We start from the raw sequence: 26,234 nt of genomic DNA on the forward strand, positions 1-26,234 counted from the left end.
CTACATTTGGTGCATGACGCCGTTTTACGACAATGTATAAATCGGGCTTCAGTCTGACCTTTAACAGTAACAAGAGGAACCACTACATTTACACAACATTTACACCAGAGAGAATTGTAGTTTTCCAGGTAGCCCCCACAAAGTTACATTTAAGCTCAGAAGAGCAGGAGCTAAATGCAATAGGAATTCTTTCACACCGACTGACCTGGGGGTTTATTTTTTTTAGAAGAAAGTCCTAACTACAGTATGTGTACCTGTCATATCTTATCTCATTCTGCCATTACAGAAACAAGTCTCAAGTTAAATGATAACATCGGCCATCATTCAGTTGAATCTGAAGTTATCGTGTGTGCAAGACATTAAAATTAACTGCTGAAATTGGTTTAAAAGAAACAATGGTTTTGTAACAGATGTATGACAGCAACTTTTTTTTTTTTTTTTTTTTTTTATAGAAAATTCTGTTTGACTAAATCATTCTATTACACTATAACTGGAATGAAAAAAAAAAAGAAAATGCAAAAAGCAAAGACCCACCACCCCATACACACAAAAACGCATTCACACACAAAAAAAGAAATATGGCAATACTGATGGCTACATACAAGTGTTGAGGAGTAAATGCAAACTTTACATAAGAATGATCTTTACCACAACTTCACACACACAAAAAAATAAGACATTTTAATCGGTTATTCAAATGTGCTCATCCCCAGTAAAATGTGGACACAAATTGCAGGAGTTTCTCTTTCTGCATTTTAGGACAAAGTGTGAAGTAGGATGAGAATTCATGAGTAAAAACAAAATACCTCTTGGAATGTATGCTCTGCATCCTCAGGGGGAAGATGCCAAACGTAACGATGAAGCCGAATTAATTAATTTGGCAGTGACTGGCCCCGTCCTCCGGATACTCTCCCAAACTGAACAGTCCTGAGATGGTATTTACATGGCAACCTTGGCAACTTGCTCTTCCAGCCTGGCGATTCGGCGGTCTTGGCGGATGACCCGGTCCCTGAGTGATTTGAACTCTCGCAGTACCTCCTCCAGTTTATCTTCCATTTTCTGATACAAAGCAAAAACAAAACAGCAGTTTCTAAGTTAATAGGCAGTGCTTGTTGTGAGGCCTGTGCAGTGGGACCCTATTTATGAGCCAAATTCTCCCAATTTAGTAGTTATTTCAATTCCCTGAAGCCAAATTCCAACACCCCAAATCTCAGCCACACTCGATCACTTCAGCATGGCGGTGTAACGTGTTATGGTGAAATTGGTGTGACAATCGTGTACACTTCAAATAACGTCAGTGTCCGAATGTAAATCATTGTGGTTTGTTAATTAGCAGAGTTCGCCGGTATTTAGGCCACTTATTTAAAATACCTCCATGAAATGTATGTAAGTCAACAATATGGTCACATATGTAGGCATATAACCAATTTCACCATAACACCGCCATGCTGGAGTGACAGTGTGGGTGAGTGAGTGGCCCAGATTTGGGGTATTGGAATTTGGCTTGAGTTCACCAACCACATACATTTCTGTATTGATTGATTGATTGAAATATTTATTAACAGTTTGTAGAATTTACAGTACATTTTAAGCACAAACTCAATACAAAGACTGTCAACTGTGAGTGGACGACCCAATTAAGCATTACACTTGTTTACAACAGGGTCCACATTGTTCAATTCATCAAAACATTTAAAGACATACAGACATTTAGAGACATACAAATAGACATTTCTATGTAGCTAAAGTACAGAACAGGAATTCATCATATGGGAAGCAAAAAAGGGAAAAGATACAATATACAGTGAGGGAAAATGGGGGGGTGGGGGGGATTCAGATTTTACAGAGGCCAGTTTCGAATTGCAGCCATCCGTAGGTGCCCTTTGAGAGCGGTTTTGAAGGAGTCAAGGGATTCACATGTCTTAATGTACTCTTGTTACAGCTGACCCCTAGTGGTTGGGATGGGATTGAAACTACAGTGCATGCCTCTTTTGCTAAACTATTTGGATTTGCATTGGACAATCACTTTTGGGGTGGGGTTTAAGGGCTAGTTGCCGCTTCATTTCACCTGGCAGTGAGGAGCCTCACTGGGAGGACGTAATGCGTGCAGAGGAACACTCTATTCCTCATAGTTCAACACTCCTGCTGACAGGTGCCCTTGACCAACCTGTGGCCAGTGCAGTGACAAAAAACAAGCCGGATGCACAACAGCAGGATTTTAACCCCTAGTAGCAGTGACAATTGTGTGGCAGAAGGGCAAGTTTGTCATTATTTTATAGATATGGTATACAACATAGAAGACAGCATAATAAATAGGCACCAAGTTCACTTCAAAAGATCTTGCAGCAGATTATATTAAATATGAGAAGTCATCTTTTTAATTTAAAAATACAATGCAACTATGAAGTGTATTAACTAGGTATTAAACATACTACAAATATATTCTCCTTCCGGGCCTAAGACGCTATCGAACGACTATTAAATGTGATTAAATATTGCCTAGGGCGCTATCGGACGACCGCTTAGTTTCTAATGTTGAAAAATAATATTTACCGGTTATGGCGTCCATCATCACTAAGCAACCCTTAGCTTCCATGTTGGTGATGTCGTCATCCATATTACATTCCGCGCAGGACACGATCCAAAAACAAAAAACTCAATCCATTGAAATTGCCCTCAGATTGAGGTGATCCTACGAAACTACCATGTTTTTGGAGGTGAATAAAAAAAAACAGTCATAACTCGCTCAAATGTTGACGGATTTACAAACGGGTTGGTTTATTACAAACGCTGTCAACGTGGCTATGATTCAGGATGCTCATCTGCTTAATTTAGTTTTTTATATGAACGTTGTATAAAAGCAAGTGACTCAATTTCGATGGTTCCGGCCTTTTAAAGATGCCGCGCTGGCTTAAAGCGTGGCAGGTAATGACAAATAAGCGCCATGGATAGAGTTAATGTGACTCCCCTGAAGGTGGTTAATCATCCAAACTTGGCTCGTTATTTTTCATTACTCAGAACATTTCCTGTTACCTCAGGAAATAGGATAGCAACAATTAAAGCATACATTAACAGGGTCTTTGACAAAGTTAATAGCTTGGATAATTAGCAAAACAGAGAAGATACTAATGCATGCTGCATTCCAACTTCAAGTTAAACACTCACTATTGAGGGCTGTGACGGGGCTCGCTTCTGGGCAACAGGAGGGCTCTCAGGTTTTGTGACTGCTTTGTTCTCCAGGACATTTGACTTAACCACCCTAAGGTCACGGTTCTTTCCAGAAACAAAGCCATCCTTCAGTGAAATAAGGATGGGGTCTCCATTCTTTCCTGCAAACCACGCCTCTGCTTCCAGTGCTGGGTCTGGACCTGCTGTGTCCGGATACAGATCATCCTGGAAGAGATCCGACTGGGTGTGTAGGAGGAAGACACAGGAAAAGATTGGGATAAAACACGCGAAAGATTAGAATTACAAATATATATTATAAATCAACACCATAAACTAGTAACAGCAGCAGGCTTACCTTGCGTGGGACTGTCATGATGATTGGTTCACATTTCCGTTCATGTAGTTTATAAAACCTTATCGAAAGACACAATATAATATTAATTAATTAATGAATAAGCATTAATTCTTTGTCTTGACTCTTCACACAACGCATAGTCCCGGATCTCCCTTTCTTATAACAAACACAATACTATGTTTTGGCCGCAAAAAAAAAAAGGGTTGAAAGCCAACTATTATTTCTGACCAGTAAAAGGAAGGCCCCTTTAGTCACTCCTACTTTCACTCAGTTACTAGTCACTAGTACTAAACCAATTTTTTCCCCAGTCTTTTTAATTACAGATGTTCTGCTTATCTAGGACTCTACACTACAGGTAACAGCCAAACAATAACGTTGATCTATTCCATCTATGATTTATTATACTATACTAATGAATAATAACCTCTAAGTGAGTGCACCATTTGAAGAGGCCTAATTTACAGTAGATACTTTTAAAGCAAAGTAATATGGGTCACCGCTTTCAATGCAAATCAATTCTTATTCTTTGCTAACCACTTTATTCAAAAACCACCAATCTACAAAGTACAATCAGTGCATTACATTGTAGATAAATACATTTTATTTTTATTTCCTGAGTTGGCAACACATACTGTAATGTCCAATTGTTTGTCTTTTTGCTTTCTGTATGTCCTTGTCTATTCCCGTTCATTAAAAATGAATAAAATTGTTGAACAAATAAATAAAGAATAGGACGTGTTTAACACAAAAAGGGAAATTCTGGAAGCAGACGCATCCATGACCCAATCCACAAAATAAAAGTGACTGATTGCCATATACTTTCTTTTGAAGAGCTTTAGCCTACTCTTTCATCTGCCACACGGTGGCAGCAAAGGGTAGGTAAGCTTTGCCAAGGCTTTTTGGCCATAATTATATGGTCACTTTCACTTCCTTTTAATATGTCATGTGTGATGCGATGAAAAATCACACATCAGATCTGAACCTCAGATGGATGATCATCACCATGGACAGCTCTGTATTATTCAGAGAAAATAGCCAAAGAAAGTGGTAAATGTAATGGCACTCTATGGGATGCGCCTGCACGTTTCCTGGTGCTGGGGGTATACAAGGCTTTGCCTAGCAACCGGGCCAGTGTTAAAAGATGTTTTCATATTTCATATAAAGCTTTATCTCAGAGAATTCTCGTAGTTGGCATATAGCTGGTGTAGAGGGAAAGCCTGAGAATTTTTGTAGTTGGCATAGAAATAATTACATATGCATGGCAAAGCATTCACTTATGGGAACTGACAAAATCACGTACAGTAGCTAAAGTACACAGAATTATTTTCATCAGCTTGTCTCTTTGAGCTAATTGGGAAAAACTGACTATAATTATCCAGCCTGACAACCGAAGTGACGATTAAACAAGTTAATAGTTCAAATGTAATCACATCTCAGCTGATTCACAATTGAATCACCCCAATGAACAAATCAGTGTCGTCACACATTAGTCTACGTGAGGTATTACAGGTTTCAAGGGAAATGCTTGGAACATACTACTGGCTAAGTGACACAAACAATTTCACAAGGTCCTGTATAGCTTTTCAGATGCAACCTATATTGCATAATATGAGCATCTCCACCCCTATCAATTGCTGATTACCTTTCCTAAATATTTAAAATTTAACCTATAATCTGTATAACAAGACCGAGTATACAGAAAATATCTATCAAAATGTGTGTTTTGTAATTTCTACTAAGACTAAGACTAAGATTCCAGGACACATGGGAACCCTACAAATATTTGATTAATTACGGCAGTAGCTCTAGAATTCACATGAGGAGTGTGGACCAAATAGAGGATAAACACATGACTGTCCCCCACTGTTAAATATGAATTTCTGCTAAGTGAAGGAAAGTACCTTGCAATTTCACATTTGCTGGCATCCAGGCCCCTCTTGGGCATGAGCCCCATACCCCTCTGGGGCTCCTTGCTGGAAAAGGTGTTGAGGAAGTGGACATATGGTGCTTCATCGGTGATCTCAAAGTATCGGATGCTACTGTCACCCTAAAAGACAAATATGACGATTGTAATTGTGCTGGAAAGTGGCACTTAAGACCTGAATGATTGTATGAAATCTTGCTTACCTTCCCACATAGATACACAACATTGGTGTCTGGGTCATAGAAGGGCAACAGAACTCCATTACTGCTGTCCATCTCCTGAACCGATATGGGCTCATCCATGTTTTGCTGCAAAGATAATTAATATAAAGTGTGTGATGTGTCAGTGTGTCAATCTGAATGGCCATCGGTGTACCAAATGAGATTTCGTTGGGTGACGTACAGGGTTCCACAGGGCTAGCTGGCGTTCACTCATGCGGCTGAAGCCAGTGGTGAAGATGTTTCCATCAGCTAGGAAGATGGCTCTCATTGGCCGAGCTCCTTCGTGGGCTTTATCCTTCTCCTGAAAATAATTCAATACATTCATGGTCAGACAGGCCAATTTTCAGGGTTAGCAGAGTCTGCTTTTAATAAGAGTGAGAGTACATTTTGCCAATCTAATTCACATGCTGACCACTTTACGTCATACCGGTGGGGTGGGGGGTGTGGTTGCACGGCATGTGTTCAAATCAAATCAAACTTTATTTATAGATCACATTTTAAAAAACAACCGAGATTGACCAAAGTGCTGTACAGATCAGAAGCAAAACAAGATTCAAGAAACACAATATACGTATGTAGAAAAGTGTCGACACAAAAACATCTACCGGTATGTACAAAAGAAAACATTGGATGTGCTCAGATGAGGCTAAAAGCAAGAAAATAAATGAGTCTTAAGCAGAGACTTAATAACATTGATAGACTGGGCTGTAATATTGAAGGGCAGGCTGTTCCAAAGCGTGGGGGGCTGCAGCCGCAAAAGCGTGTGCGCCGCTGGTTCTTTTGCTCGTTTTTAGCTCAACCAGCAGTAGCTTATCAGCAGATCTCAGAAGTCTAGCTGGGGTGTAAGATTCCAGGAGCTCAGAGAGCTACTGGGGGGTCAGCGCATTTAAAGATTTAAAAGCAAATAGTAGAACTTTCAAATCAATCCTAAAGTTAACAGGGAGACAATGAAGTGAGGCCAGTACAGGGGTTATATGTATACGTCTTTTTTTAGTGCCAGTCAATAGGTGAGCAGCAGCATTCTGGAGCAATTGCAGTCGTCTAATTGACGACTGTTCGATGCAGTAGTCGAGCCTAGAAGAGATGAAAGCATGGATTGCAGTTTCTAACTGTTTTGGGGGGAGATATGGCTTGTTGTGAATTTATACAGTTTACCACAGAGTTCTGACTTACCACCACAATCCTTTTCTTACGGGGGTCAATAACGCGGACCTTCTTGTCTTTACAGGCAGTGCAGAGGAGGCTACCATTGCGGCTCCAGCTGACACTAAAGATAACATCGGGGTGCATGTCCTCCAGGTTGATTAATGGCTGTCCCGTGCCCACATTCCAGATGACGACTTGGTTGTCACATCCTAAATGGACAGACAAGGCACTTTGTCTGATTGCATACTACTACACTTTTGTTTTGCATGTTAATGCAGTGCAGAAACAGAGAACAGGGTAATAGGCAGCTAGTGGGCCAAAACTGGCCCAGCAGTAATAATTGCGGTCAGCAGCCGAATACAGAGATGCTTCCAAAGTAAACAAGTGACCTGTCAATAACAATTTCAGAGCGTGCATGAGGGGGCAAATGAATTTCCCTTGCGGGATCAATAAAGGTCTGTTTCTCACTCTCCATCTTATTAGGATTAGGATATACCACCTATAAAACTATTTTATTTATCTCCAACAATGTACTGTATACGTCTTACAAGGTGCGGTGGCAGAGTTGCAGTAAACAAACAAACATTTCTTAAATTAGCCTGCCAAACTTAATTGCCGACCCCTGATATATGGGATGTTTTGTCAATATCCATAGTTCAATGGACCCTTCGCTAAACCCCAGCCCAAAAGCGATTGTCCAATGCCAATCCAAATACTTTAGCAACCGTTGCTAAACTGACATATGGTCTGGCAAGCGACCGTCCTCATAGCTGTCAATGTTATTTCGCCTGCACAGACAATAATTTGCAACATTAAAAGCAGACATAGGAATATCATGACCCAGCAACAGATTCCACATACTCAGAAAAAGGTTGGAGGGTGCATTTTTCTAGCCTGGGTTCCAGCCTGATTCGCTGCGTTCCGCTGATCTGAAATGTCACTGTGCGAATTGACATTTCAGACCCGCGGAACACAGCAAATTAGGCTGGAACCCAGGCTAGCATTTTTCACCCCTTTTGCCAAAGCTGAAATCTGCACTTTAAACTGCTGTGTTGTTGAACACATACAGTGATGGCATTATGGCAATACCAATCACTGTAGTCTTACCATAGTCGGACGAAGTTGATTGAGTTGGATACAGTTTCTCCCATTTCCTCGTATTTCTAGTTTATTGAAATAATGTCAAGCACATTCTCCCAATGCATAGCCTACTGCAGCCTTGTTGACTAGATTTAGAAGACATTTTGAAGCTATTGCTACTGAAATGATCGAATGGAGAAATCCCATCATTTAACATGCATCTCAATGGGTGAGAAGCACAGCTTTCCAGACCTTGGTCTGACAGAGTGGAGTGGGTGGGGCTTAGCGAAGGGTGAGTGTACTGACAAATGCTAGACTAATGCCCTGAAGAGACTCAGTTCAGTGTATGGGGGTTGTTACCTGCACTGAGGAGGACATTGTGAGCTGTAGGATGCCAGGCCACAATGCCAACCCTCTTAGAGTGACCCTCCAACACCACAACGGGTTCTGAAAGGGGAAGAGTCAAGCCCTTCTCAGGAATTTGCCAAACCTGAAACAGGAAACAGTTATATAGATAAGTAACAAGAGCTATTGGCCATGCTAGGTCCCTTATGGTAAAAACACATATACATACATATACACACACACATATAGCCGATCTTCAAGCTCACAATGTCTCGATGTAGATCGGCTAGTTGAACTATTTTAAAATGTTTTTCAAAATAGTAAAAAATGGCAAATACAAAAAAGCAGTGGTAGTTCAGCTGTGCAATACAGCCTCCCAGTTTTACAAGCCATTCCAAAATTCATGTCATTTTGACATTGATACAGGATGATCAATCACTGTTGAGCTGCCCAGGAACAAGAAATAATAGATTGTCTAGATTCTAGAATGTAGATTGTAGCCTAGTAAAAAATAATTGTAGCATAGTAAAAAAAAAAACAGTAAATTAGTCCAAGGGAAATGTATTGTTCCTGGCTGCCAGCCAGTCACTGTACACTGTGTACCGCCTCTTAAAATAGAATACTGACAGTGTTTGAAATCTCTCTAGTGCCCTCTAGTACTGCATGGAATTGAAGATGTTGCTCATTTTTAACATTACTTTTCTTTTAGTTTTTAATTTAAAATGTTTCACAAATGTTGATGCGTTGTGAGCTTGTTGATCTGCTATTACTATGGATCCAGGTGTGCCTCGAGATTTTGACTTGCTAATTAGAGTGCCTTGGGCACTATCCTGCTTTGACTACAGAGGATCTTGTGCTGTGTCATGGAAAGAGCTGTTTTCGCACAAAGGTACACAATGTTTGTTAGTCAGTGTGTGTGTGTGTGTGTGTGTGTGTGTGTGTATAATTAGCCAACATGCCTTTAACTTTTCATTTTAGATTAAACCTCAGTCCCATGTCATCTCTCAATCACAACATTCAGCCAAATAATAACAATTAATATTATTAATGAACTAAAAAGAATAACCAACTAATAGTTAGCGTTCTTCTATAGGGCAAGCCAAGGGTTCTCAACCTGGGGGTCGCCAAATTATTATATATTTATTATTTTCACACGAAAAATAGTACACATGCATAAACTTTCCTTAATGATTATATCTGGTTTCAGTATTTATTTATGATGTATTTTCTCTATTATTAAGGTTATTGTAGCGGCCAATTTGTATTGGGGGTGGGGAGGCCGGGGTCACGAGACATGGCCAAAGCATTTCCGGGGGTCCCCAAATGGCCAGTGGATTAGCAAACTAAAAATAAAGAATCAGGATTTTCTATTTTGTACGAAAATTTCAGTATTGATCACTATCAAATAATCCTATGTGAGTAATGTAGATCTATGATATTGCTAAAGTAGAAGTCATAGCAGGTGTCACTACTTCAGCTCGGATACATTTATTGAGAAAGTTGTTTGATTTTGACAATTTTGAACCCCAAATTTTGAGAGAGAGAGAGTGCATTTTCCGGCAGCGGAACACCCGCAGCAGGCGCCAGTATTTCTCGGCGGAATCAGTCCGACACTCTACCCAAAACCCTTACCCTAACCATAACCGCAAGCACTCTACCCAAAACCCTTACCCTAACCATAACCGCAAGCACTCTACCCAAAACCCTTACCCTAACCATAACCGCAAGCACTCTACCCAAAACCCTTACCCTAACCATAACCGCAAGCACTCTACCCAAAACCCTTACCCTAACCATAACCGCAAGCACTCTACCCAAAACCCTTACCCTAACCATAACCGCAAGCACTCTACCCAAAACCCTTACCCTAACCATAACCGCAAGCACTCTACCCAAAACCCTTACCCTAACCATAACCGCAAGCACTCTACCCAAAACCCTTACCCTAACCATAACCGCAAGCACGACGCAACGCATGTCAGACCAAACGCACTGCCACGGAAGCGAGTGGCAATGGAGTGTCAGTTTCCCCGGGAGCTGCCGGAGAATGCACTCGCTCCTCCTGCAAATTTTACTTTTAGCAATACCAGGCAGTAAAGATCCTTGCTCACTGCTGCGTTTTTCAGATTTTTAGCTTTAGTCGGGTTTTCCGGAAAACGCGTCCAGTGTGTAACCACCTTTACTCTCCGCCCAAGTTAATCAAATGTATCTGCTTTATTGAACAAAATTCCCTTACAGTATATGAATGCAGTCTTTTACCTTTATCACAAACGTATACATTTCTACCAAAACATGAACATATAAACTAGTGTATATACTGTATTTTTTGGTGTTTTTGCCTTTATTGATAGGGTATAGTAATTAGACAGGAAAGGAGGAGAGATGGGGGGGGAAGACATGCGGCAAAGGCAGATGGGCTCGAGACTCGAACCCGCGACACACCGTCAGGCTGGATTACCGGCCTAGGTGCCGCCCTGGACCGCTCAGCCGCGGCCCAGGCCTTTTGTCTTGATTTCTAACAATGTAGATAATCCAATATTTATGGAGGATTTACTGTACTTAAAGGACAACTTTAGTTTTTTCAACCAAGATTCATGTTTTAGGTTGTTATTAGAGAAACTAAAAGGTGAGTGTTCATTTTCTTTCATTTGCTGCTTTCTTTCGTTTTAGGGATTTTAGCAGTTTTTGACAGGGGGGCGGGGGCATTCGAGCATGGGCCTAAATATGTATTTTTTAACACAATTTTATGGTGATTTTTTTTTTTTATGGTTTACTATAGTCCTAATAAACGCCAGGAAATTACATCTGGCGACAAAAGATCACGGGATCTATTGAATGTGACAAACTTACATATTGAGCCTATACACACAGTATAAGCCTTAGTAGGCTACCTTCACATTCAGTAGATCCTGTGATCTTCTGTGGCCATATGTAATTTCCTGGCGTTTATTAGGACTATAGTAAACCACAAAAAAATAAATCACCATAAAATTGTGTTAAAAAATGCATATTTAGCCCCATGCTCAAATGCCCCCGCCCCCCTGTCAAAAACAGCTAAAATCCCTAAAACGAAAGAAAGCAGCAAATAAAAAAAAATTAACACTCATCTTTTACTTTATCTAATAACAAACTAAAACATGAACCTTGGTTGAAAAAAACTAAAGTTGTCCTTTAATTACAGAGACAATGCTCAAAAACTCTGGCAGTAACCTTAAAACATGAATTGTACCCTTACCATGACTGTGCAGTCCTCTGAGCCACTAGCAATGACATGGTCATTATGAGGACACCAGTCGATGTCCAACACCGGTCCTTTATGACCACACACAGTAGGGTAGGTCTTGTCTATACGGCCAGTCTGGGCAACAGAAAACAAATTGTTAGAGTAAAGGTTAGGAATATGGGTAGGGCAAATGATGAGCATGAAAACAAAATAATTCACACAATAATATATTGCACTTTTCATTCACAGGGAATCTCAGAGTGCTAAACGCCAATTATATTATAATATACAACTGGAGTGGCATTATTACCAGTTTAATCATTAATTTAATGATATTGGGACGGGACACTGATCGATCCACAATGTTGATTCAATTGGATGAATGTGAGGCTCAGGCTACAATACATGGCATTTTATTCTATCAGCTAAACAAAATATTAAGGACATAGAATTGAATAATTACTTTTAAAACTCCACTTGTTTGAATTTGTGACACTTCATCCAACCAGATGACATCAGCAACATTAGGAACAGGAAGTGAGCAACATGAAGCAGTGAACTGTACTGTCCACTGAATCAATAAATGATGAGAAAAAGCTCCTTCATCTATGTCCCATTTCTGCTGGGTCTCAAGCTAGCTCAGACTAACACACAGGCCATATAGAGCTTCGCAGTCCCGCCCCTTGAGAGACCTGGAAAATAATACTCCTTTTCAAAAGCACGCTATCATCCGAATTAGAGTTGTGGACTATGCATACAATACTGTTACTACTTGACGATTGTCATACAAATACTTGTGATTAACGATTTAATTGTGTTTTTGAAAAAAAGAAAAGGTTTGATAATGTGATAATTGTGACAGGTCCACACACAAAGTTGACAGACGTTTTGTACACACCCGTTTAGCAGGGGAAAAAAAGCTGGAAAATCGCTAGCACTGTTCCTGTGAATTGGAGCTTAAGATTTTGGAAGACATCTGACAGAAGATAGGTGGCGGCACCACACTCACCTTTTGTAATGGAAGAACAAGGAAGGCCCCACCACCACTAGCCTCTATGATGATGGCAACAAACTTGGGGTTGACTGCACAGAAGGAACTGTCCCACGTCACACGGGAGACACGAATGTCATCATAGCACTGGTCATTCTTCACGGCTTGACCAAAGACATGGCGGAACTTACTCGCTCGCACAACCCGCCTCAACATATCTGCAGAAAGAAGGAGAGCCATAACACTATAATAATAATAATAATAATACAAATAATAATAATAAAACTTTATTTGTATAGCACCTTTCATGACATGAAATGCAGCTCAAAGTGCTTTACAGAACAATGGAGAATAAAAGAAAAGCAAGGCAACGACATTAAAAAAACAAGCAGTAATGCATTACAGTGAGGACATGAATAACAAAAAATAAAAGATCAGAACATGTTTACATGTCATGGCAATCAAGACTTCTGATTCTGATTCTATTTTTTTTTGTTTTATCAAAATTACCACACTTATGTTGTCCACTCCTGAATCTTCAGTAAACATGCTGTAAGCTCAACCGGTGCTGCATCAACATTCATCCATCTACATTTAACATTGCATCCAACAGAATACAGTACTGCTGTATTCTGGAGGGAGGGACAATTTCATAGTGAAATCTAAATCAGCTGGATAACTTAAGGCCTATTCATAGTCCAGTTCTTGGTGAAGGTGACCACCGAAACGGTGGCTAGTAAAAACAGAGAGATGTGTTGTGCGAGCAGTGACCCCCGCGGCGTGAATTGGGCTTTACAGTATGACTGAATACAAATCACAATCGCGGCCATTGAAGTTAACATTTCAAAAAGTATAAAACATACTACTTATGTGGCCTACTGACAGCGTGCATACAAAGTTTGGCTGACACACACACACACACACACACACACACACACACGCACACGCACACGCACACGCACACGCACACGCACGCACACCCACAGAATGCCCTTAAAAGAACCAGAACAATGAAATCAATGGTTTGGTCAAACAAACGAAGAGCTATACAGAGCGCAGCCCAGGGTGTATTATTCTAATGTAACCAACCAGTATAACCGTAGATTGTGTTACGAAAGCACAAGCAGCACAACTGCACAGATCTGGGCTTGAAGAGAGTGCAGTAAGAGCTGAGCAGAGAACTGAGCAGAGTCCAGAACAGCGTGTTCCATCAGGGTAAGCAGCACTGATTCATACTCTCCCTCCACACCTAGCAGACATTTGACAAGATGAACAGCCCCCTGTCTCATGCATAACCCTTGATGATGCTGCCGACCTACTTTCCTCCCAGTGGTAGACATGCATTGCAAAGGACTGTCTGAGCCTTTTACAGTCTATGGTCTGAGCCTATACCTTGCACCATGATGACCACCTTTTGCTACTAAAGTGGAAAAACAAACTTGAAACAATCAAGGCGCAAGAGAAATCAATATAATAGAAGCTGGATATGATAGTCCAAAACAGACTATATGTTCATCCAGGCTGTGGCAGACACACTGTCATTGGCATCACTTTACTTTCTCAACATTGAAACTAAATGGCAGTCCACATAATCATCTTCACCACCAGTTAGGATGTATTCTTATATAGCCCGGCTACTGTACATACAATGCATTCATTGCAAGATATGGTAGTAGTAGTAGGGGGTCGCTTAAGTCAATGTCCACTGCCTCCCAGTCCCAGATAGGATGGACACATTGGACACTACCCTGCTGAAGAATATGTTAACCAGCATGCCAACATCACATTCACATCTAACGCTAACCCAAGTTAACCCTGCATGTCCATTTAAAAATAACAACACGGTCGGTAACACCTTCCTATATATCGGACATTCATGCAATATAAGAATAATAGTGGTGGGCAGGATGCAGGCATGATTTCAAACCATAGCGGGTGGGGTTATGCGCCAGGTTTGGACTTGTTCTTTTAATAAATCACCACAAATACTGAATTTGTGACAAGTGTTTACATTTAATAAATGTATAAGTGGCAAGTGCGTATATGGCTGCCGATCGAGATTGTGTGATGATACTGAACCATTAACCGGTAATGTGATGCCGGGTTCATCCCATAAATAGCGGCAGTATACGAGCGAGGGGAGACAAACAGAGGGAGGAGACGGAGGTGGGGTTGTTTTTGTTTTAATCAGAACCTTAGCTGTGGCTGTGTGCTGTATTTATGCAACGGTAAAATACTGGGTTTCCTTGAATTGCCCAGTGATTTAAGGCAGAATTTGATGGGATATCATCACCAGTTAGCAGATATGGCTAACAGCTATAGTGGTCCACCGCCAGTCGCAACCTATGTAGATTCTCTTTATCCAAGGATTTGGCTGTTCCCATTCAGAAACATAATTCACCATTGGCGCACAGCCCAGCACGCAGCAGACGAGACGAGAGTAACACAAAATAAGACTATATCCAGCTTTTCTTACCTCCTAAAATCTATGAAAGGTTTTCGTAAAGCACGGGGGTACTCAATCAGAAATCATGAATGTAGTATTTAGGCGTGCCCTTATATCCTTCAGGAGGTATCCCAATTGTTCCACCGCGACAAAAACGTCCAGGCAGTCGCTGTGCTTTTTATTCCCTCCCGACTGCAGACAGTTGAAGTAACGACTTCTACATATACACACACGATGCTGCTAGAGCATCATCTCCTCTCCTCACCTGCAGATTATAAATCACTGATTGTCATCCTAATATCGTTGTGTGCTTTCTGGCTACTGCACATGCGCACATAGGATGACCCCCCCCGCCCCTCACATCCTCTCGCATCCCCATCACCATACATACAACATCCTCCCCTCCTCCAAGGCAATCAAGGGAAATCCTTTCTTTTTCTTGGTCCGATCGCAGTGAATAGATTTGGTACCAGCAACACACATTCAGTAATCATCAGTATTAACCGAGAGCAATGGGCTGATTGACAATGATTTATTTTCAACATAAGAAAGAGAGATCCATGCTTGCCTCAAGTTGCCTGTCACCCTCCAAATTCAAAACACATTCATGGATTAATTTAGTGGGCTGCTTTCTAACATCTCAATTTACAATGACTTATCAATTGACTGTATCAATTTAACAAACATTTGAATTATTATAATGTTTCAGGGCGGCCCTAGTACACTCATACATGTCTTACAGTAACAACAATTTTGGATGTTGCAATAATGCAATCTCATTTCTCTTAATGTTTATGACCTGTCAGCTGGGGCGCAAGACATGTCAATGCAGCCAGAATAATAAATAAGCCTTTTATTCATGCATGCTGCTGTATGTGATACAGTGGTGTACAAAGAATATAGCCTACTCAAGTATAGGCCTACTCAATTATTCAAAAGTACAAATTATGAAGTAGGCCTAGATTTTGTTTTTAATATCAATGCCTTGCTGTATTGACATTTGAACATTTCCCCAAAAATATAAAAAATAAGTAATTATAAAACATGGTGAAAATAGCAGATCTACAAGCTCACACAACACCAAGCTCACACAACACGTCCCACAAGTAATAAGCTTGTAGATCGGCTATCTTCAGTCTTCACTATACCAGTAAGACGCCCTGAGGGCGATAAGCGACCTCGCCGTTTAGTGCGAGGTCCCACCTGGGTGACGGCAGACTGCTGGGCGAGCGCTGGTGCTTTTGCGTGGAGGGTCAGATCAACATATGGAATGAATTCTGTACTGGCCATATATGGAGCGTGTCTTGAGTGTACAGGGTTTGATGAGGTCAGATCAACAATGTCAGAACAGGTCAGCTCCATATATGGAGATCTAAGGGTGGCATCGGGGGCAGTGTCTTGAGTGTACAGGGATTGATGAGGTCTGGCCCTATATGGAGCGTGTCTTGAGTGTACAGGGTTTGATGAGGTCAGATCAACACATGGAATGTCAGAACAGGTCAGCTCCATATATGGAGATCGAAGTGATGATCCAGTCTTTTCCATGTATGGCTATCCAGGGTTTGCTGAGGTCAGTGTCGTGATCTTCATACTGTATATGGATATGGCCATATATGGTGACGTGACGTGTCGCGAGGTGTGATGTCACAAGGTGTGACCATATATGGAGGCGTGACACGACTGACGGGAAATCCAGTTTTCATAGTGAACTGCGACCTACGGTCGCAATTAGAAATATATGGCTTAAGTTGTTATACCATAATTCATAATAGCCTATATTTTTTTAAATTGGTTCCCAAGTGTGTTCTATTTGAAATGTAGTAGAGTGAAAGTAAATGTACTACAGTGGTGCTGTCCACCATCTCACCCTGGCATCATGTTATGGCATGATGGACAACTTTACTGTGTCCTCCTGACACATTTTATATTTTAATTACTCAGTTATTAATATTTTGTCTGCCTATTCTTTTTTTTAAGATATTTTTTTGCGGCTTACGCCTTTTTTTTTTTTTTTTTTTGAAGGGACAGACAGTAGGCTGACAGGAAACGGGAGAGAGATGGGGTGATGACATGCAGTAAAGGCCGTGTCGGGCTTGGGAGTCGAACCCGCAGCACACTGCGACTGAATTACCAGTCGGGTGCCCAGACGGTTACGCCACCGCCTGGGCCTTGTCTGCCTATTTAAACATCTTTATGAGAAGACTATGAAATTGAATTCACTTGCTTTAACTATTTATTTAACTATTTATTTCAGCCAATCAGTGTTTACAGACTCCATACATGTGCATGCCCATTTCCTCACCTCATTCATTCCTGCAGATGGATTGAAATGTTTCCAGTAAACAGGGAGCATATTTTCCAGTGTGTTGCAGACTTTATTATTTTTCCATTAATTTTGTTTATCCTGCACATGGACACTACAGTGGATGTGCATGTACATCTCTTGCTTCTACAGAATGCACTTTAGGCGCACCACAATGTGAAAAGCTGCACTGTACACTGTATACTTACTACTCCATCCTGCAGCTTGCTCACATCCTGACTAATGCAACTCAATACTTACACAGCCCTGATTAGGCAATCCAGCATGCCAGAGGTATTGGCTCCGTGGAGCAACCCTTTCCAGGTTTGTGATGACATCTACCAACTTTGATGTCTGATATCAACCAACCAATCAGAAATTCCCAATCAGCATGCAGATGTGATGCACTAACCTGGGAGAGTTATGAAGAGATAAATACATGTGTCTGCGCTTGTTTCCACTCATTATTAGTATAGTTGCATCTGTAGTGACAGCTGACACTTCAATTCTGAATGAGATGAGAACAGTGTTAGTCGTTGGTGCCACAGTGGTGGCGACGACAGCAACAGCATTTATCATGTATTATTACATGCGAAGAAGTGAAAGGGAAACTATCCCGGATATCATGGAAGAAATGAACCAGAACGTCAAGGACAATGAAAGGGAGGATACGGACCGTAGGGAGGATACGGACCATGAAATGATCGAAAGGCAAGGGAATGAAGACACAGAGAGGGAGGAGTGGAACACATGCGATGAGAGTTACGAACTGATTGGAGAAAAAGAGGATTTGTCACAAAACTTTCTGTCTTCAGAAATAACCTTGTTCACAGAGAACAATGATGTGGAAATGCACGACAACATTATAGACGTGGAGGATGAGAGAATCGGAATCCAACTGATTAGTGAAGAAGAGGATTTGTCACAAGAGAATGGAGACACGAAGGAGATGAAGACAATGGAGGAAATGGTCCTGAAAATGGAACAGACGATGGAGGATGCTCAAAAATCTCTGGAGATGACAAGTTATGTCTCCCCACCAGTTGTGAGTGAACCCACGCTGGACCCAAACTTATCTCCTGTATCCAGCCAGATGTGGACAGAAAAACCAGCCGGGTTCCTGGGTGGGCGTCTCTTTCGCAGATCAAAGAGTGCAACAGAGGCAAAGAGCAATTCAGAGGTGATACGTCAACTAATGAGAGAAAAAGAGGTTTTGGCAAAAAGGTTTCTTTCTGTAAAGCGTAAACTCACACTGGACCTAAGAAAGGACCCAAGACCCGGCCTCTCTCTGTCTGAGAACAACAGAATGGTGACATGCGACGTGAAAAAGAAAACAGACACATTTAACTCCTTGCCACAGGTTCGGTGTAGAGAGGGTCTGACTGGACGCTGTTACTGGGAGGTAGAGTGTAGTGGAGTAGTTTCTATATCAGCATCATACAGAAGGAATACATATAAACGTCCTTACCGCGTCCTGGATTCCTGGAGTCTGGTATGTGATTATCGTTCCAATGCTAAATTTCACAGTGTCCGTGACAACAGGAAGACAACGAAACTCCATGTCTCTGACAGTGCTGCTGGCCTCTACAGAGTAGGAGTGTATCTGGACCATACCGCTGGCACTCTGTCATTCTACAGAGTTGTAGCTGACATATATTCACACCTGCACACCTTCCAAGCCACATTCACTGAACCTCTCTACCCTGTGTTTGGTTTTGGTAATGTCTCCTCAATGTATCTGTGTTAGATAGAGGAGGTGCAGTACTATCCTGCGTCCTGGAAAAACAACACTGCTGCTGAAATTATATTAATTAACCACTTAAACCCTATACTTCATTGGCTGGAGTCCCCCTGGGGTCTATACTAGGTCCGCTCCTTTTTTCCTACTACTGCCCAGGACCTGGTCAGAGGCAGCAGCCAAGCCAGATGAAGCCTCTAAATGGTCAGAAGTGATAAAGGACAAAGAGAGACTCCAAGTTCAGCTACTGTACCTGTCTGGAGCTTCAGAAGTGAGCCAGGAGGTGGATGAGCATATTGAGGCACCATTGGTAGCCAGCCCTCCATGGCAGAGACAGGACCCAAGAGTTGCCAGGACAAAAAGGGGAGGACTATTACAAGTGGGTGATGTGGATGAACAAGAAGGTATAGTATTTCAAGCAGTGTCCTCTTCCAATGACAGCATGTTCTACTAGTACTATCCAGGAGGATGGACAAGAAAAAGATGACCCAAGGGCCACAAATTAAACTTGACATTTCATTTTCTTACAGATCCCCCATGAGGAAACTTTGCCAAGCAATCAGAGCAGCTGCACTTCCCACTATCACTAGCACTATCCCAGCAATGGTATACACAGAAGAGGTGTAATCCAGTCAATCAGAGGAGAAAGCTTTTCCAGCGATGTGATGGGACTGATATAGCCAATCACAGAAGCGTATTTCCCAATGCCGAAGAAGGAGAAATGTAATCAAGTGTTTGCCATTGTTACTGGGAGATTTACAGCCTTGAGTTGTTGTGTAAACACAGTTTCATAGTTATTCATATTGAACAAATGACTGTGCTGTGAGTGCTCATAATCCTAAGGAAAATAACGATTATAAATCACTCGAAGCTCACAAACAGTTCACAAATGGATGGGTAGCCTACATGATTTTGAAATCTACAAGCCTTTTTTCCTGTGAGATCTTTATTGTTTACATCACTGTGTACCACATGTACCACATCATTACATTTCATAATGTCACTTAGAATGTTGTGTTTGCTATGTTATTTATTTATTATTTTCTATTTGTAGTTGGTTAGCCGGAAGTGGATTGTGTCCACCTGCATTAGTGACTCATATGGATCCATCAAGGGACGTCTGTTTCAGAATATAAATGTTCTACCTGGATTAGGATCTTTGTCTTTTCAAAACAGCTTTCAATTTGAGTAAAATCAGTCTTATCAAAGGCGTTATTCAGCACTTGTCACTGTCTGTCTGTCTGTCTCTGTGCATGCGTGTGTGTGTGTGCGTGCGTGCGTGCGTATGATATAGACCTTACCTTTCGTTGGCGGTGGCTTTACCTCTGGAGGTCTCTCTACACGTTTCTTTGTGGCATCAAAGGTATTTTTCATCTGGGAAACTTTCAGACTTGAACTCCGTTCAACATGGGTTTTGGTCCCTTCTGGTTTGGCCGGGCTCTGTCTCACAGTCTGGTGCATCTGGTTCCCCTTCCTTATGAGGTCAGCAATGGGTTTGAAGGCACTTTCACCCGTTGACCCATCATCACTGCTATCATCTAGAGCAGTTATTCCTTTGGGTTCAGACTGACTGTGGCTGGTCTGTATGTTGACTACGGCAGATTTTGACTTGGGATTGACAGCTATCCCTCTGGGTCTAGGAGAAGGCTTTGATCTTTGAATGTCATAGTTTTCTGTAACCTCAGGTACTGACAGGGTTTCTGAAGGGGCGATTGAATTCTGGGGCCTTTTTGCTACTATAGGAGTCGGGCCTCCGTTTTTGGATTGCGTATCCATGGAAATGATTGGCTGCAACATGTCCAGGTTTCTTCGCTCCTCATCAGAAGGCTTGGCAATGCGTGTCCAGTAGGCAACATTGATCATATCTCTGTACTGTTTATCCCTGTTACACCCCCGTTGTCTCTGTGAAAGCTCTTCCTCAGCTCTACTGTGAATGAACGAACGTCGTATTTTGGGCTGCATAGTGTAATTGCCCATATCATCCAACAAAATGCACATATCCTGATTAAATGGAAAATTGCACGGTTTATCTTTGTTGAAATGAAATGTATGCCTCCTTTTTACTTTCTCTTCACGCTGCGTGTGGCTTTTGTCTCTTTGTATGTCCGCAGACTGTAATTGTTTGGTTTTAAGTTTGATGAAGGGATTTTTAGGCTTTTTTGGGACAGGTGGAGGTGGCCCTTTTGTCTTTGTCTTTTCTGTTGGTAAAGAATCCTCTGAACACAAGGCGGGTGTCGTATCTGTCATTATCTGTGTCGCCTCCTCTAGACTGCCACTGAGTTGAGCTGTCACTGACGTGTCCGCCTGAGGAAACGGATCATCTACAGGTGGCGGGTTGATGACAGCAGAGCAGTACACATGCTCACTCTCCCACGTCAAGCTGGCAACCTCTATCTTTTGATCCTGTACTGGTAAAGAGGAATAGGAATTCAAATTGCTTTGTTCAAAGGAAAGTAAGGGATTGTTTCGGAGTTCTGATATCGTAGAGTGAGCATCTTGGTGAGAGTCATTTAAGCCGTTCTCCTCACATGAACTAACAGTGCGTGCAGTGTGTGCCTTAACCCTCTGTGAGACAGCACCAGCAAACTCTTTGGGAGGGGACTGGTCAGTTCCCTCCTTTTGTAGAATTTGTGGGGAAGTGTCATTTCCCTTACGATTTTTATATCGACTCAAAGCCAGCGCCATCTTTTCCAAGTATTTTTCCCGCTTAGGCTTCCCATGGCCCGTGTCATCTCTACCGTCCTCCTGTGAAGTTATCTGAAATTTACTGTCAGTTGTGTTTATTTTGTCATCACACTTCTCTTTTTTAACTGGTCCAGTGTTCGTTTGAGGTGAAGATCCTTTCTCCTTGATGCGGGCAGCAGAAATGTCCCCTTTGCTGAGGGTGTTTATCATAGTCTGGGCAGCTCCAGTATGATTGTCCCCTTTTAGCTGACACCCGATGCCTGCTACTTCAGCCATATGTAGACCCCCTACCCTGTCAGAGGCAGAGCCAGCCGTGGGTGAGTTGTCACCCTGTGCTTCTGCAATGTTGGTTGTGGCAGAATGTGCATTATTGTTTCTGCTTTTCTCATCCATTACTTGTTGGGTGTTGACATGAGATACTTCTCTACTCTGCCCTGAGCGGCTGCTCTGGTGTCGGTCAATACATATTTCTGAGGGAGATGAAAGCCTATCTAGACCAAAGGTAGAAAGATTGTCTTCCTCAACTGACCTTCTTAATGGCTTACTATCCTCTGGTCTTTCAATCTCCTCTTCCCCATCCGATGATAACAAATCATCCTTCTCCAGTAACGCAAAGTCCTCCTCGTGAGTGGGATCAGATGAGAGTTTCAAGCCCTTCATTTGCGTCCTTTCAGTCTGAGTGTAGATGCTTAAATCCATGTGGTCCATTTGTGATTTCTTCCTCCTATCCAGCCCTTCCATGGCACCATCAGTAGACGAGGGGTTGGCCATTGCTGCTGAATTCTCTCCGGCTCTTCCCTTCTTCTCGTTAGGCTCCAAACGTTGTATGGTGTTAGAGCTCAGAGACAATTCTGACTTCTTTTGAGTGACACCCCTGCCTTTGCTGTCTCCACCCTTCCTCCCTCCCCTTGTGTTCAGTGGGTGCTCCCCCAGGCCTCGAGGAGGTCTCATTCGCTCCCTAGTATGGGGATCTGGGCTGTCAAAAGCGACTGCGAACTCATCTGTCTGTTCAATGGGCAGGCCGCAGACACTGATCTCCCCAGCACTCAAAGCAGCCACATAACTTCTGTTGGTGCAGTCTGGGGCCTCAGCCACGGCAACTTGCTCCACCTTCACCGTCTGCTCTGTCTTTCCCATGTGCTCAGTCCAACCTGAAACATCAGCGGATCTCCTTTCCTTTTCTGGTGACTTGTCCAGCTTCTGGCCCATTGCTGCCTTTTATTTTTTTACTTAAGAAAAGAAAAAGACAAAATGTCAAGAGAGAACACTTCACTTATAACAGTATAACTCATAACAGTATAATTATACCATCATTATATGCATGCCCCCAAGAACCTACTGTACTTTGACATAAATACGTTGTCATCACATCAGATCTTTCAATTAATATCAGTCATTGTTGACGACATTGTATGAGAAAATATAAATTAACCATTGTCTCTTTTTCTATATATTTCTCTATAACACTGTCTAGACCTCCCTCTCTATCTCCCCTCATTCTATCTGTATGGAATGCTGTGGTGGCTATAATTAAAGTGGGTCTGACTGCTGCCTGTGAGTCATACAGCCAAAAAAGAAACAGGACAAGTGGGATAATACTGTAGATCAGTCACCAGGTGCCAAGGTCAAATAAAACACAGAGGGAAAATGTGACCCAAATCAAACGTTAGTTTCTGTCTAAAAGAACCAGAATTTGCATTGGACAAATTCACAATCTATTGCATATAATGTATTCTGATAGTACACAAATACAATGTAAGATTATTTTAGAGCATTGTTGTATATTTTACAATTTGTATTTTTATATAAATAAGTTGATCTACAGATATTGGGATGTCCAATTAGAAACATTATTGCTGCTGCTGATTTGTTGTGAGACATCATGTATTCTCAATTAGCCTCTGGGAAACAAGGGGTGTCTGTTCTCTGCTCTGCCCTGGCTCTGCCCTTCAAACTCCCTGAATGTTTATGATTGTTTTGGTAACAGGGACTAAAGAAAGGTCGCCTGGAATAACAGACCGAAGTCACAAGGGCTTTGACTTTTGAACTGGATTGTCTGTGTGTCTTGATGTAGATGGAGGTTAAACATCAACATGACAGATAGCTTTAGAGAGATTATCAAGAGGAAAAAAGCTTTGACAGGCATTAAACGTTGACAGTAGGGTTGGTTGCAAAGAAATGTACTGTGTATTGAACCAAGGTGGAAACAAAAGTTGATTGAAGAAAGATAGGTGACTGAACCTCTTCACCTGTCACCTCTAATCATTTTCTTGTCCGCTTAATCTATTTCAAGCCTAAGAAGTGGTGAGAGCCACTTCAGTTTTTTAAAAGCTTATCTCTGAAACCAACACGCTTGTCCGTGAGAAGTTCATACATGAAACAATGTCTATATGAAGTTATGAACTTGATGACATCAGTGGGCTGTAGTTCTTGCTATCAACACTGTAACTGCAATCATTGCATTTTAGTCATTGCAGATTTGTCTGAACGATGAACTCTAGCATCCCTATTCTTTTCTTTCTATATAATTAGTAATAAAGGGTTAGGAAATAAAATTGAAACACTGCATTCCAGAGTCCTAAAACATGGACAATTATTCTGATGTGAACATGAAAATAGTAAATACATTCAGTTTTCTGCCCTTTGAATTGACTATGTGTTGTTAACCACTTGAACCCCAGACAGTACCCATATTGGGGGGCATTAAAAATTGCATATTTACAAGCTCCCAATGCGTCAAGCTTGTAGATCTGCTACTTCTGGCATAGAGATTGGTGTAGACTGTAGAGGGAAAAATCTGTCCAACTCAGATCCAGTTGAATAAAGCATTTAAGTTGTAAAACAATTGCTATGTGCGTGTTATTAGTCCCCACTGCTCTCTGGCGCTAGTATGATGTTTCCATTTCAGCAATCACATGACTTTACAGTAGTAGACTCATTGGCAAAGGACCTTACAGCTTGCGCTGTATCTAAAGGGTTATTTTAGGATGGATGTACGTGTGCAGGGTCTCATAATGGCAGCAGCTAGCAGCTGTGTGAGGCATCTGTGAAAATGCCTCTGATATCCCTTCCCCACCCTCTCTTTCTATTCCTCCCGTTTACTGCCTTCCCCTTTTGACTCTTCCAATATCATTGCCAGCATTTATCCGAGACTTGTGATTCAGAGAACACAAACTATTAGGCAGTTCCAAAAATAGGCCTTGTTTTTCCAACAAAAATTCTGCCGGGACACTAGAACTGTGCTCCTGATGTACATCATAGCTCATATTCAAATAGTCCTCATAGCAGAATGAGATATGCAGATGCAGGAATTTCAGGAAATGGCTTGACAGAGAGGTTGTCATGGTATGTATTATACACAGGGTAGGGTCATAAAAAGGATACATTATGGATACAAAGAGGATACAAAGAGTAACATTATGGATAGAATGAAATTACTTAGCCCCAATTATTCAGAACTTAGAATAATTAAATTGTTCACTTGTATAGTCTACTGTATGACTTACTGTATGTCATAGATTTAACTGTCAGGTTGAACTTTTCCTGTACCTTCATGTCTTCTCCCAGCTTACCATTTGTTTGGTAGGGTATACCGTACCTACACTATAAGAATCACATTACATTCCTATACAAATAACAATTATCACTACATTTAGGTAGTATTGGAGACTTCTGGGAAATTGCTGTACTCTCTACTCTACACAATCATCAGAAAACCAGAGGGGAGGCCGTGTTGAGATGGTACTCACCTGCTGAGGTTTGATCTGGATAGTCTGAGTTTTCCTCCTTCACGACTAGATTCCTATACTAAAGCGTCCAGCTTCCACCGTCAACACTCCAGTGATCCCATGTTTATCACTGCCCCGTGATGTCAGAATGAATTCATTTGACTAACTCAATAATAGCTCTCTGTAGACAGCATGTCAAGGCACGCTGCCCACAGAAGTACCTCCACATTTTTCCCACGCATTTTGTACTTTTAGAAATATTTAACTTGAATTAAATGTCCAAGGTCCACATAATTCCTTAGTTTTTTTTCTCCTCAAAACCTTTGACATGCACTGGCTCTAACTTCATTGACATGTTATCCTTTTTGAAATATTTAACTTAAAAAGTATTTTAAATTAGGCTAATGTCCAGGTCATGTTTGATACAACTTATTTTTTGAGCAACATACTATATGACAAAATATAGATTAGGCTTAAGCACAATGACTCAGGAGGCAGCAAAATAAAGCATTGCTTTAGTTCATGCAGGACAAACATGCCCCAGCTGTAATCAGCTCAGTCTGCTGATTGAATAAGTTTCTAATCAGCTTTACTCCACCACCCAAACCTCCACCTTTCTCATTCAGTGAGTGTATTCAAACAAAGTTGGGTTTGATTAAAGTTTCTATTTGAGAACAAACAACTCAAAATACACACATTAACTACAATTTATTTTAGTTAAGGTCTATTCAAGAAAATATCAAAAATAGCAGATCTAAGCTCATGACGTGTCGCGATACAAGCTTCAAGCTTGTAAGGTCTTCTATTTTTGAAACTTTTTAAAAGGTAAGAAAATAAGGGCCCGGACCTAGTGGTTTGGGCTGGGCACTTAGGCTCAATGTA

General features: G+C 41.4%; 1 protein-coding gene across 5 annotated transcripts; it reads right to left on the minus strand.

Annotated features, from left to right (window-relative positions):
• Positions 1-212: 212 nt before the first annotated feature.
• Positions 213-25,465, minus strand: coro1cb (coronin, actin binding protein, 1Cb). 5 transcript variants are annotated; one of them, XM_083794040.1, is made up of 13 exons: positions 25,374-25,465; positions 20,241-22,853; positions 12,472-12,671; positions 11,475-11,597; positions 8,255-8,384; positions 6,842-7,023; positions 5,850-5,969; positions 5,651-5,755; positions 5,425-5,570; positions 3,524-3,581; positions 3,160-3,408; positions 2,554-2,574; positions 922-1,059 (listed from the first exon to the last, which is right to left on the minus strand). In XM_083794040.1, the coding sequence occupies exons 2-12, from the start codon at positions 22,831-22,833 to the stop codon at positions 2,572-2,574; spliced, it is 3,909 nt and encodes a 1,302-aa protein (XP_083650166.1). In that variant the 5' UTR covers positions 22,834-22,853; positions 25,374-25,465; the 3' UTR covers positions 922-1,059; positions 2,554-2,571. The 5 variants fall into 5 exon arrangements, 4 of the variants coding, with proteins under 4 accessions (XP_083650165.1, XP_083650168.1, XP_083650166.1 ...); XM_083794039.1 differs by lacking the exon at positions 2,554-2,574 and having other exon boundaries at positions 213-1,059; positions 3,166-3,408; XM_083794042.1 differs by lacking the exons at positions 2,554-2,574; positions 20,241-22,853; positions 25,374-25,465 and adding an exon at positions 14,930-15,185 and having other exon boundaries at positions 213-1,059; positions 3,166-3,408.
• Positions 25,466-26,234: the final 769 nt, after the last annotated feature.

The sequence above is a fragment of the Protomyctophum parallelum genome (assembly GCF_964188405.1).
Source record: "Protomyctophum parallelum genome assembly, chromosome: 21".
NCBI lineage: Eukaryota > Metazoa > Chordata > Actinopteri > Myctophiformes > Myctophidae > Protomyctophum > Protomyctophum parallelum.